Source organism: Bombina bombina, chromosome 1 (assembly GCF_027579735.1).
Source record: "Bombina bombina isolate aBomBom1 chromosome 1, aBomBom1.pri, whole genome shotgun sequence".
Classification (NCBI taxonomy): Eukaryota; Metazoa; Chordata; class Amphibia; order Anura; family Bombinatoridae; genus Bombina; species Bombina bombina.
The window spans coordinates 443,508,315-443,521,042 of NC_069499.1; the positions used below are offsets into that span (position 1 = coordinate 443,508,315).

At 37.5% G+C, this 12,728-nt stretch overlaps 1 protein-coding gene across 1 annotated transcript in view; it reads left to right on the forward strand.

The window, feature by feature from the left end:
• Nucleotides 1-12,728, forward strand: part of COL28A1 (collagen type XXVIII alpha 1 chain) — a 124,490-nt gene that overhangs the window by 79,108 nt on the left and 32,654 nt on the right. The window contains exons 25-27 of the mRNA XM_053698402.1: nt 4,270-4,338; nt 4,580-4,648; nt 5,403-5,471. Of these exons, the coding sequence (XP_053554377.1) occupies nt 4,270-4,338; nt 4,580-4,648; nt 5,403-5,471 (207 nt within the window). The remainder of the gene's footprint in view (nt 1-4,269; nt 4,339-4,579; nt 4,649-5,402; nt 5,472-12,728) is intronic.

The following is a 12,728-nucleotide window of genomic DNA, read 5'->3' on the forward strand; positions in this document are numbered from 1 at the left end:
GATCTCCAAATAACCACCAGTCAAAGTGTGAAAAATACTTAGACGGTATAAATCTCCCTAAACTCACAGAAGATGAATGTAAGATAATGGAAGCACAGATTTCCAGCAAGGAGATAATAGAAGCTATTAAAGAATTAAAACCGGATAAAGCCCCAGGACCAGATGGTCTCAGTAATAGGTATTATAAGGTTTTCAGGACCCAACTCATCCCACACTTACTTACCCTTTTCAATCAAATATCTGACACTGTAGTTTTCCCTGACACAATGCTGCAGGCCCATATTTCAGTACTCCCTAAACCCGGCAAAAAACCAGAGACCCCAGCTAATTTCAGGCCAATCTCCTTGTTAAATGTAGATATCAAATTATACTCCAAAATAATAGCAAATAGGATAAATAAAGTGCTTCCAAATCTAATACACCACGATCAGGTTGGCTTTGTTCCAGAGAGGGAGGCTAAAGATAATATCGGGAAAGTATTAAACCTATTGGACTACATTAAAAAATTCAAAATTCCTGCAATTTATCTATCAACTGATGCTGAAAAAGCATTTGATAGATTAGATTGGACCTTTTTATTAACAACCCTTCAAAGATTCGGCTTCCCCAAAACAATTATTTCAAAAATTTTCGCCCTATATTCTACCCCATCGGCCCAGATACGAGTTAATGGGACTCTGTCTGAATACCTCGAAATCAGGAATGGGACGAGGCAGGGCTGCCCGCTCTCCCCCATCCTCTTTATATTATCATTAGAACCACTGGCCACAAAACTACGTGAACATTCGGGAATAAAAGGTATTACCATACATGACCAATCTTATAAATTAGCAATGTTCGCTGATGATATTCTCCTGACAATAGCTGAACCACTACTCTCTCTCCCGCACATCCAAAGTGAACTGGAGACATTTGGGGCAGTATCAAATTTCTTGATAAATATTAACAAATCGGAATTATATCCGATAAATCTCGCAGAATCAGAAATATTAGAAATTAAACATATGTTCCCCTATAAAATTCAGAGTCAAGCATTAAAATATCTGGGGATATTCTTGACACAAGATCCTATCTCCCTACGGAAACTAAATTATGGCCGATTGTTGGGGGAATTCGAACATTTGGTATCTTCTTGGTTACCGAAAAAACACATTTCTTGGCTGGGCAGAACTGCCGCTGCCAAAATGACATTATTACCAAAAGCACTATATGTCATGCAAGCACTACCCATATCTGGAGTGTCAGCAGACATCAACAAGCTACAAGTGATTATAGACACTTATATTTGGAATAAGAAGCCCCCACGTCTAGCTAAGACTACGCTTTATAGACACAGGGAAGAGGGGGGATTGGGGGTTCCCAATTTACACTTTTATAAATTGGCAATTGCCGCAAATAAAGTAGTAGAATGGTGCAGACAGGGGGATAACTCTTATAAGAGAAATGTCCATCTAGAATCCCAACTGTTAGGAGTCCCACACATAGGTGGGACGTGCTGGGCCCCTCAAAAACTACCTATAGAAAAAATGGAAGCTTACCCAATTATCAAGGAAACCTGGTCTGATTGGTTAAAATTACGTAACAAACATAAACACATTACAACCACCTACTCCCCTCTAACAATACTTGACCCAAATGAGGAATTCCTACATGGTTGGTCAGGAGTGAAATTAAAGGTAGATCAAGCATTTAAACTACAGGATCATATCCCTATATATCTGTTATTAGAAAAAGGAAGGTTAGCACAGAGAGGAGCCCTACTAACACAAGGCTACACTTTTTTCCAATCCTGGTTGAGATACCATCAGATACGCCATTACCTAGCTATGCACAAAAGCAAGCAAGATTTGATCAGGCCGCTCACGGTATTTGAAAATCTTTGCATCTCACAACATCGCCCTAAGGGGGTGATCTCCACAATGTATAGAATGGTCCTTAGGTCAAGCCTTCCGGCCAAAACGAATTACATATCTAAATGGGAGGCTGAGATGGGCAGAAGTTTTTCTTGTAAACAGTGGGATACATGGTTTCAGGCAACAGCCAAATCAGCACATTCATCATCAGCACTTGAAACCAATATCAAAATCCTCACTAGGTGGTACTTAACACCAGGCAAGTTAAAACACATGTTTAAAAATGCTAGTGGCAAATGTTGGAGAGGTTGCGGGCAGGAAGGTACTATGTATCACATATGGTGGGAATGCAGAACAATACACACATTTTGGATACAAATAAATAATCAGATCTGTAAAACGATTGGTATTGATCGGACATTGTCACCAGAAGGTGTCTTGTTTAATGCTAGTATAGAGATCTCATGTAAGATTAGGAGAAACCTTTATCAAATACAAATAAATGCAGCAAAAAGGCTCATAGCCAGAACCTGGAAGAAAACACACGCACCTACACTTAGCGATTGGCGTGACTTGGTGAAGCACACCTTGATATTAGAAAGGTTACATTATCTTAAAATAGGAAATTTAACTTTGTACCATGATATGTTATTTTTATGGGAGCAGTATATGTATGGTTTAGAGGTGGTAGGCAATTGATCCTTATTGAAAGTATGTAAGATAGTGCATAATATGTAATATATATGTATTAGAAGATGTGTCGATAGTACCCAGGACAGTAATGCATAGTGGCTCTCACGGTGGAAAACTTGTTAGGATTTGTAAATTCTTTAGCATTCACGCAGTTCTTATAGATTTTTTAAGGTATAATGTAATAGAAACTTAAGTTCACTGAACCTGGACTGGATAAAAATCTCATGGACTCATACCTTACACCATTCTTAGGAGTGATATTATGTGCAACCCGATGGGGTATACAATGAAAAACGAAAATAAAATTATGGTAGTAGACTGGCTATCACAATTAGGGATCCAGTGAGACATCATTGGATATAGGTAAACTTACCTTTAACGCACTGATTCAAGTTGTAATTTAATTGACTGCGACAAGCTGTTCAGGTTGTTTTGTTTTGTACATTTACAATCCTTTTGTTGTAAGATCGCTTTTTATTTTGTATGTTTATTATACTTGAATAAAGCTCTTTTGAAAACAAAAAAAACAAAAAAATTGTATGCTCTATCTGAATCATAAAAGACAAGTTTTGGGTTTCATGTCCCTTTAAACAAATAGTTACACTTAGGCCCGGACTGTCCATAGGGCATACAGGGCAAATGCCCGGTTGGCCAGGCTATATACCACCCTCTTAATAAGGGTAACAATGGAAAACATATTACAGTCTGCCTATTTTGTAAAGCAGAAAGTATGTTTTCTTTCTGGCTGTTAAACAGAGGTGCTGCAGGACGAGAGATCTGGTGTAGTATGGCTACCAAGCTGACACAGGTCTAACTGATGTGGGCTGCTCTGCCTTTGAATGCCTGGGCCTATTTTTGGTCCCAATCCAGCCCTGGTTACACTCCCTCAGAATGAGAGCATCTGAGCCAGACCTAACCAGCCAGTGATAGGCTTTGATGTGTGTACGCTATCTCAGATTGACTTAGCAGGTGATAAAAAATGTATTTACAAAAGGATATTCATGTAACACTCTACCAAATTAGCACATTTTATTATTTCGCTAACATGTCCATTTAAAGGGACATTAAACCCACATTTTTTATTTAATGATTCAGATAGAGAATACCATTTTAAACAACTTTCTATTATCTAATTTGCTTCATTCTCTTGATATTCTTTCCTGAAAAGCATATCTAGATAGACTCAGTAGCTTCTGATTGGTGGCTGCACATAGATGCCTCCTGTGATTGGCTTGCCTGTGTGCATTACTTTAACAAATTATATCTAAAGAATGAAGCAAATTAGATAATAGAAGTAAATTGGAATGCTGTTTAAAATTGTATTATCTGTCTGAATTATGAAAGACATTTTTTGGGTTTAATGTCCCTTTAAATCAGATTATATATTTTAAACTTATATATTTACATTGTGGTCTATGGGAACGCACAGTTCCCATAGAACGCAATGTAAAGGCACTTTTCAGTGCCGTTTTTTTTTTTTCTTCTAACACCCGACTCCCACCAACCCACCACACGTTTTGGTGAATATGTATTTCTGTTGTGAAACTGTACCGTTGCATGTTAACAAGAGAAAGGGGTTTAATTCTCAGATTTCAGAGAATTAAATTAATAATTAAATAATATGTAAGGCTTATTTTTAATGTTGAAAATTACACAGGGCATTATTAGAATGTTGCTCTTTATAGTTTCATTATATTAAAACGTTATTTTTACTTAAAATAAGGGAATGCCTGGACTTCCTGGACTTCAAGGTGAGCCTGGACCAGAAGGCTTTGGATTGCCTGGACCAAAGGTAGGATTTCTATTTATAATTATTCAAGGCATAACAATCAATTCACTGTAGCAGGTATGAAAAAAAACAATTGTGAGAAGTGGAAAATTGGAGTCATAAAGAGATAGTAAAAAAGGAGGAGGTCTGGGAAATAATAGATCCAAAGGATGCTCATGCTGTGAAATGAATATGCTTACTCACCTTTGAACTTGAGGATATTCCAGTAAGACCCTTTTATAAATTAAGTTTGCATTGTTTCTAGGGTGATCAAGGTGTAAGGGGACCCATCGGCCCCACTGGACCCCCAGGTGAAGGCTTACAAGGACCAAAAGTAAGTAATAGCCTTCATTATTTTGAGCCTTTGTATTTTCTGAAAGGTATTTTGTAGAATAGGAAATTCATTGTATTGGCTGTAAAGCACAAATACATAATATAATTTAAACATATTAGTCATCAACAAACTTAAAAGAACAGTCTTCTCCAGAATTTGTAATTGTTAGAGAGATAAACTCTTTATTACCCATTCACCTGTTTTTGCATAACCAATACTTATTTTAATACCCTTTTCACCTCTATGGTTACCTTGTATCTAAACCTCTGCAGACTGACCCCTTATCTCAGTTATTTTGACAGACTTGCATTTTAGCCAAATAGTGTTTACTCATAAATAACTCCACGGGAGTGAGCACAATGTTATATATATATATATCACACATGAACTAGCGCTGTCCAGCTGTGAAAAACTGTCAAAATGCAGATAAGAGGCAGCCTTCAAGGCCTTATACATTAGCATATGAGCCTACCTCTTTTAGCTTTCAACAACCAAGAAAACAAAGCAAAATTTATAATACAAGTGAATGAGAAAGTTATTCAAAATTGCATCCACTATCTGTATCATGAAAGTTTTATTTTGACTTGAATGTCTCTTTAAATGTTTCATATAGACCAGGTATTGATATTTGCCTCATTTTTACTAAAATAGTAACACAGTATGAAGTTAAATTTTTCATACAAGTTAAATATTCCTTGATTAACTTAGGTATTCTTAAAGAATAGTATGTTAATTATGTACTGTATTTCCTAAGGGAAACATAGGAAAGCAAGGATTGACAGGACTTCAAGGACCCCCAGGTGAAGGCATTCAGGGACCAAAGGTGAGAAAAATAATCTTTACTGAGCAAATTGTACCATAACATTAATTTCCCATTGTTAAATGTTAGAAATGTACAACACCAGACATAACTAAACAACTGGTTTACATTAGGGTTGCACCGATACCGATACTAGTATTGGTATCGGTGCCGATACCAAGTATTTGCATGAGTACTTGTACTCGTGCAAATGCACCGATACTTAAACAGAAACCTCCACTTCCTACCCATATGCTATCTTGTGGCGTTTTTTCAAACTGCATGTTCCCATTTCATTTTAAGTTGAAGTGGAGACTAAACTAAAAATTGATTACTACTGTTCTCCCAATACAAATTGCTGTTATTTGTATTATTGTAGGAGAGATCACTGTACCTCGTTCAGACAAACCTCTGGTCAGTTAGTAGTGGTCAGTTAATAAACTGAGATTTCCAGCTCTGGCTAAAATGGTCCAAAAATATCTTTCTGCCCCATGCAGTAGTGTGGAAAGTGAAAGACTGTTCAACTTAGAGTCAAACCTCCTTACTGATAGCAGAAACAGACTTATAGCTGAACATGCAGAGAGGCTTCTGTTCTGTTCCTTAAAAAGAACTTGCCACTAACTTTTGAAAAATAATTCTAATTGCTAAATTGCCTTTTTTACTGCTAGTTGTCATCTTGCACAATGATGTTCAAAACATACTGTACTCTGAGGAACATCCATAAGTTAGCTTATATAATTGCAGGAAGAGTACTCATGGCAAAAATTAAGTTAATTCCAATGAACACACATCCTGCAATTATAGGACTAGATTTAGATTACATTTGATTGGTAAGCTTTATCAATGCTTTGTTCACATTTCCAACTCCATAGACTTTAGCATAGCATTGGTAAAACGTACCAGTGAAGTGTAATTTAGCCAATAGTGTTGTTCCCCATGATTAAACAGTGCACTGTTCTATTTTTCTATTTTTTACTGTATTGCACTTTTGGTTGGTTGTGATTTTATATTTGTTATTTGTTGTTATTATTAATATATTTTATTGTAATATTTTTATTTATAAACTTGTTCTGTGAACTTTATGACAAATAAAACTGTTTTATTATTTATTTTAAGTTACAGTCCTTCATAATTATAAAGAAGGAATCTTAAATAATTAGTCTGTATTGTGCTTGGTTAACTGTCACATGATATTAATAAAAAAGTATCTGTAATTGGTATCGGCGAGTATTTGAAAACAAGTATCGGTACTTGTACTCGGTCTTTAAAAAATGGTATCGGTGCAACCCTAGTTTACATAAAATGGTACATTTACCTGTGCTAAATGTACTTTATTTTTTAAAATCTCGCCAAAGTTATCAAAAAAGCTGTCAAAAAGCCACGCACCAAGTACGGGGCGATGAGCAGCGGACTGTGATAGTTAGCACTCATCCGATCTCGCTGCTCTTCGGCTTTTTGACAGCTTTATTGACAAGCTGTCACTAAGCACCCACACTAAACTACACTGTTCTACCCCCTATACCGGCACCCCTGGAGCCCCCCGCAACTAAATAAAGTTATTAACCCCTAAACCGCCGCTCCTAGACCCCGCCGCAACTCTTATAAATGTATTAACTCCTAAACCACCGCTCCCGGAGCCCACCGCTACTCTAATAAACTGATTAACCCCTAAACCGACGCTCCCGGACCCCGCCGCCACCTACATAATACCTATTAACCCCTATCCTGCCCCCCTATACCGCCGCCACCTATAATAAATGTATTAACCCCTATCCTGCCCCCCCTACACCGCCGCAACTATAATAAAATTATTAACCCCTAAACCTAAGTCTAACCCTAACACCCCCCTTACTTAAATATTAATTAAATACATCTAAATATTATAAATCTTATTAACTAAATTAATCCTATTTAAAACTAAATACTTACCTTTAAAATAAACCCTAATATAGCTACAATATAAATAATAATTATATTGTAGCTATCTTAGGATTTATTTTTATTTTACAGGCAAATTTCAATTTATTTTAAATAGGTTCAATAGCTATTAAATAGTTATTAACTATTTAATAGCTACCTAGTTAAAATAAAGACAAATTTACCTGTAAAATAAAAACTAACCTAAGTTACAATTACACCTATCACTACACTATCATTAACCCCTTAACGACCAAGGACGTACGCCACACGTCCTCAAAAAAAATACAGTTAATGACCGAGGACGTGTGGCGTACGTCCTTGGTCTGGAAAGCAGCTGGAAGCAATCCTGCTCGCTTCCAGCTGCTTTCCGGTTATTGCAGTGATGCCTCGATATGGAGGCATCCTGCAATAACCCTCCTTGGCCATCCGATGCAGAGAGAGCCACTCTGTGGCCCTCTCTGCACCGGACATCGATGGCCGGTATCGTTAGTGGGTGGGAGCTTACGTGGGAGGCGGGTGGGCGGCCATCGGTGCTCTGTGTGAAGTGGAGGGGGGCGGGATCGGGGCGGGATCTACGGGGGCGCGCACGGAAGCGCGCGTGCACGGGGGGTTGCGGGCGGGCGCGTGCACGGGGTGGGAGCGGGTGGGAACCGCTACACTACAGAAAAAAAAAAGTTAAAAGCTAAAAAAAAATAATAAATCTAAATATTAAAAATGTAATCTAAGGGACCTGGAAGGGGTTGGGGGTTGGTCTTGGTGGGGGGGGGAAAGCTACACTACAGAAAAGGGCATTTTTTAAAACAAAAGGCACATTTTTTACAAAACTGGGTACTGCCAGTACTTAAGATGGCGGGGACAATTGTGGGGTGGGGGAGGGAAGAGAGCTGTTTGGGAGGGATCAGGGGGTCTGATGTTTCAGGTGGGAGGCTGAGCTCTACACTAAAGCTAAAATTAACCCTGCAAGCTCCCTACAAGCTACATAATTAACCCCTTCACTGCTAGCCATAATACACGTGTGATGCGCAGCGGCATTTAGAGGCCTTCTAATTACCAAAAAGCAATGCCAAAGCCCTATATGTCTGCTATTTCTGAACAAAGGGGATCCCAGAGAAGCATTTACAACCATTTGTGCCATAATTGCACAAGCTGTTTGTAAATAATTTCAGTGAGAAACCTAAAATTGAGAAAAAAAATAACGTTTTTTTTAATTTGATCACATTTGGCGGTGAAATGGTGGCATGATATATATATATATACCAAAATTGGCCTAGATCAATACTTGGGGTTGTCTACTACACTACACTAAAGCTAAAACTACCCCAAAAAGCTCCCTACATGCTCCCTAATTAACCCCTTCACTGCTGGGCATAATACACGTGTGGTGCGCAGTGGCATTTAGTGGCCTTCTAATTACCAAAATGCAACGCCAAAGTCATATATGTCTGCTATTTCTGAACAAAGGGGATCCCAGAGAAGAATTTACAACCATTTATGCCATAATTGCACAAGCTGTTTGTAAATAATTTAAGTTAGAAACCAAAAGTTTGTGAAAAAATTTGTGAAAAGTGAACGATTTTTTGTATTTGATTGCATTTGGCGGTGAAATGGTGGCATGAAATATACCAAAATGGGCCTAGATCAATACTTTGGGTTATCTACTAAAAAAATATATATATATACATGTCAATGGCTATTCAGAGATTCCTGAAAGATATCAGTGTTCTAATGTAACTGTCGCTAATTTTGAAAAGAAATGGTTTGGAAATAGCAAAGTTCTACTTGTATTTATGGCCCTATAGTTTACAAAAAAAGCAAAGAACATGTAAACATTGGGTATTTCTAAAATCAGGACAAAATTTAGAAACTATTTAGCATGGGTGTTTTTTGGTGGTTGTAGATGTGTAACAGATTTTGGGGGTCAAAGTTAGAAAAAGTGTTTTTTTTTTCCATTTTTTCCTCATATTTTATAATTTTCTTTATAGTAAATTATAAGATATGATGAAAATAATGGTATCTTTAGAAAGACCATTTAATGGCGAGAAAAACGGTATATAATATGTGTGGGTACAGTAAATGAGTAAGAGGAAAATTACAGCTAAACACAAACACCTCAAAAATGTAAAAATAGCCTTGGTCCCAAACGGACAGAAAATGGAAAAGTGCTGTGGTCATTAAGGGGTTAAATAAATTATTCCTATTTAAAACTAAATACCTACCTGTAAAATAAACCCTAAGATAGCTACAATGTAACTTATTTTACAGGTAACTTTGTATTTATTTTAGCTAGTTAGAATAATTATTAAATAGTTATTAACTATTTAATAACTATCTAGCTAAAAGAAATACAAATTTACCTGTAAAATAAATCCTAAGCTAAGTTACAATTAAACCTAACACTACACTATCATTAAATTAATAAAATAAATTACCTACAAATAACTACAATTAAATACAATTAAATAAACTAACTAAAGTACAAAAAAATAAAAATAAATAAGTTACAAAAAATAAAAAAAATAAGTTACAAACATTTAAAAAATATTACAACAATTTTAAGCTACTTACACCTAATCTAAGCCCCCTAATAAAATAACAAAGCCCCCAAAATAAAAACATTAAAAAGTTAACAGCTCTATTACCTTACCAGCCCTTAAAAGGGCCTTTTGCGGGGCATGCCCCAAAGAATTCAGCTGTTTTGCCTGTAAAAAAAAAAATACAACCCCCCCAACATTAAAACCCACCACCCACATACCACTAATCTAACCCAAACCCCCTTAAATAAACCTAACACTACCCCCCTGAAGATCATCCTACCTTTAGCCGTCTTCAGCCAGCCGACCACCGATGGAATAGAAGAGGAGATCCGCAGCGGCCAAAGTCTTCATCTAAGGGGCGCTGAAGAAGTCTTCCATCCGACTGAAGTCATCATCCAAGGGGCGCTGAAGAAGTCTTCCATCCGATTGAAGTCATCATCCAAGCGGCATCTTCAATCTTCATCCATCCGGAGCAGAGCAGAGCCATCTTCAGACGAGCCGACGCAGAGCCATCTTCTTCCACCGACGACTGAACGACGGATGACGGTTCCTTTAAGTGACGTCATCCAAGATAGCGTCCCTCGAATTCCGATTGGCTGATAGGATTCTATCAGCCAATCGGAATTAAGGTAGGAAAAATCTGATTGACTGATTAAATCAGCCAATCAGATTGAAGTTCAATCGGATTGGCTGATCCAATCAGCCAATCAGATTGAGCTCGCATTCTATTGGCTGTTCCGATCAGCCAATAGAATGCGAGCTCAATCTAATTGGCTGATTGGATCAGCCAATCCGATTGTACTTCAATCTGATTGGCTGATTCCATCAGCCAATCAGATTTTTCCTATGTTAGTTCCGATTGGCTAATAGAATCCTATCAGCCAATCGGAATTCGAGGGACGCCATCTTGGATGACGTCACTTAAAGGAACCGTCATTCGTCGTTCAGTCGTCGGTGGAAGAAGATGGCTCCGCGTCGGCTCATCTGAAGATGGCTCCGCTCCGCTCTGGATGGATGAAGATTGAAGACGCCGCCTGGATGATGACTTCAATCGGATGGAAGACTTCTTCAGCGCCCCTTGGATGATGACTTCAGTCGGATGGAAGACGACTTCTTCAGCGCCCCTTGGATGAAGACTTCGGCCGCTGCGGATCTCCTCTTCTGTTCCATCGGTGGTCGGCTGGCTGAAGACGGCTAAAGGTAGGATGATCTTCAGGGGGATAGTGTTAGGTTTATTTAAGGGGGGTTTGGGTTAGATTAGGGGTATGTGGGTGGTGGGTTTTAATGTTGGGGGGGTTGTATTTTTTTTTTACAGGCAAAAGAGCTGAATTCTTTGCGGAATGCCATCGCAAAAGGCCCTTTTAAGGGCTGGTAAGATAATAGAGCTGTTAACTTTTTAATGTAGAATAGGGTAGGGCATTTTTTTATTTTGGGGGGCTTTGTTATTTTATTAGGGGGCTTAGATTAGGTGTAAGTAGCTTAAAATTGTTGTAATATTTTTTAAATGTTTGTAACTTATTTTTTTTATTTTTTGTAACTTAGTTTTTTATATTTTTTGTACTTTAGTTAGTTTATTTAATTGTATTTAATTGTAGTTATTTGTAGGTAATTTATTTTATTAATTTAATGATAGTGTAGCGTTAGGTTTAATTGTAACTTAGCTTAGGATTTATTTTACAGGTAAATTTGTATTTATTTTAGCTAGGTAGTTATTAAATAGTTAATAACTATTTAATAACTATTCTAACTAGCTAAAATAAATACAAAGTTACATGTAAAATAAATATAAATCCTAAGATAGCTACAATGTAATTATTAATTACATTGTAGCTATCTTAGGGTTTATTTTACAGGTAAGTATTTAGTTTTAAATAGGAATAATTTATTCAATGATAGTGTAGTGTTAGGTGTAATTGTAACTTAGGTTAGTTTTTATTTTACAGGTAAATTTGTCTTTATTTTAACTAGGTAGCTATTAAATAGTTAATAACTATTTAATAGCTATTGTACCTATTTAAAATAAATTGAAATTTGCCTGTACAATAAAAATAAATCCTAAAATAGCTACAATATAATAATTATTTATATTGTAGCTATATTAGGGTTTATTTTAAAGGTAAGTATTTAGTTTTAAATAGGATTAATTTAGTTAATAAGAGTTATAATATTTAGATGTATTTAATTAATATTTAAGTTAGGGGGGTATTAGGGTTAGACTTAGGTTTAGGGGTTAATAATTTTATTATAGTTGCGGCAGTGTAGGGGGGCAGGATAGGGGTTAATACATTTATTATAGGTGGCGACGGTGTAGGGGGGCAGATTAGGGGTTAATACGTTTAATATTGGTGGCGGCGGGGTCCGGGATCGGCGGTTTAGGGGTTAATCAGTTTACTAGAGTGGTGGTGGGCTCCGGGAGCGGCGGTTTAGGGGTTAATCAGTTTATTAGAGTGGCGGTGGGCTCCGGGAGCGGCGGTTTAGGGGGTAATACATTTATTTATTTGCGGCGGTGTAGGGGGGGACAGATTAGGGGTGTTTAGACTCGGGGTACATGTTAGGTGTAGACATCTCCCATAGGAATCAATGGGATATCTGGCAGCAGCGAACATGAACTTTCGCTATGGTCAGACTCCCATTGATTCCTATGGGATCCGCCGCCTCCAGGGCGGCGGATTGAAAACCAGGTACGCTGGGCCGGAAAAGTTCCGAGCGTACCTGCTAGTTTTTTGATAACTAGCAAAAGTAGTCAGATTGTGCCGAACTTGTGTGCGGAACATCTGGAGTGACGTAAGAATCGATCTGTGTCGGACTGAGTTCGGCGGATCGAAGC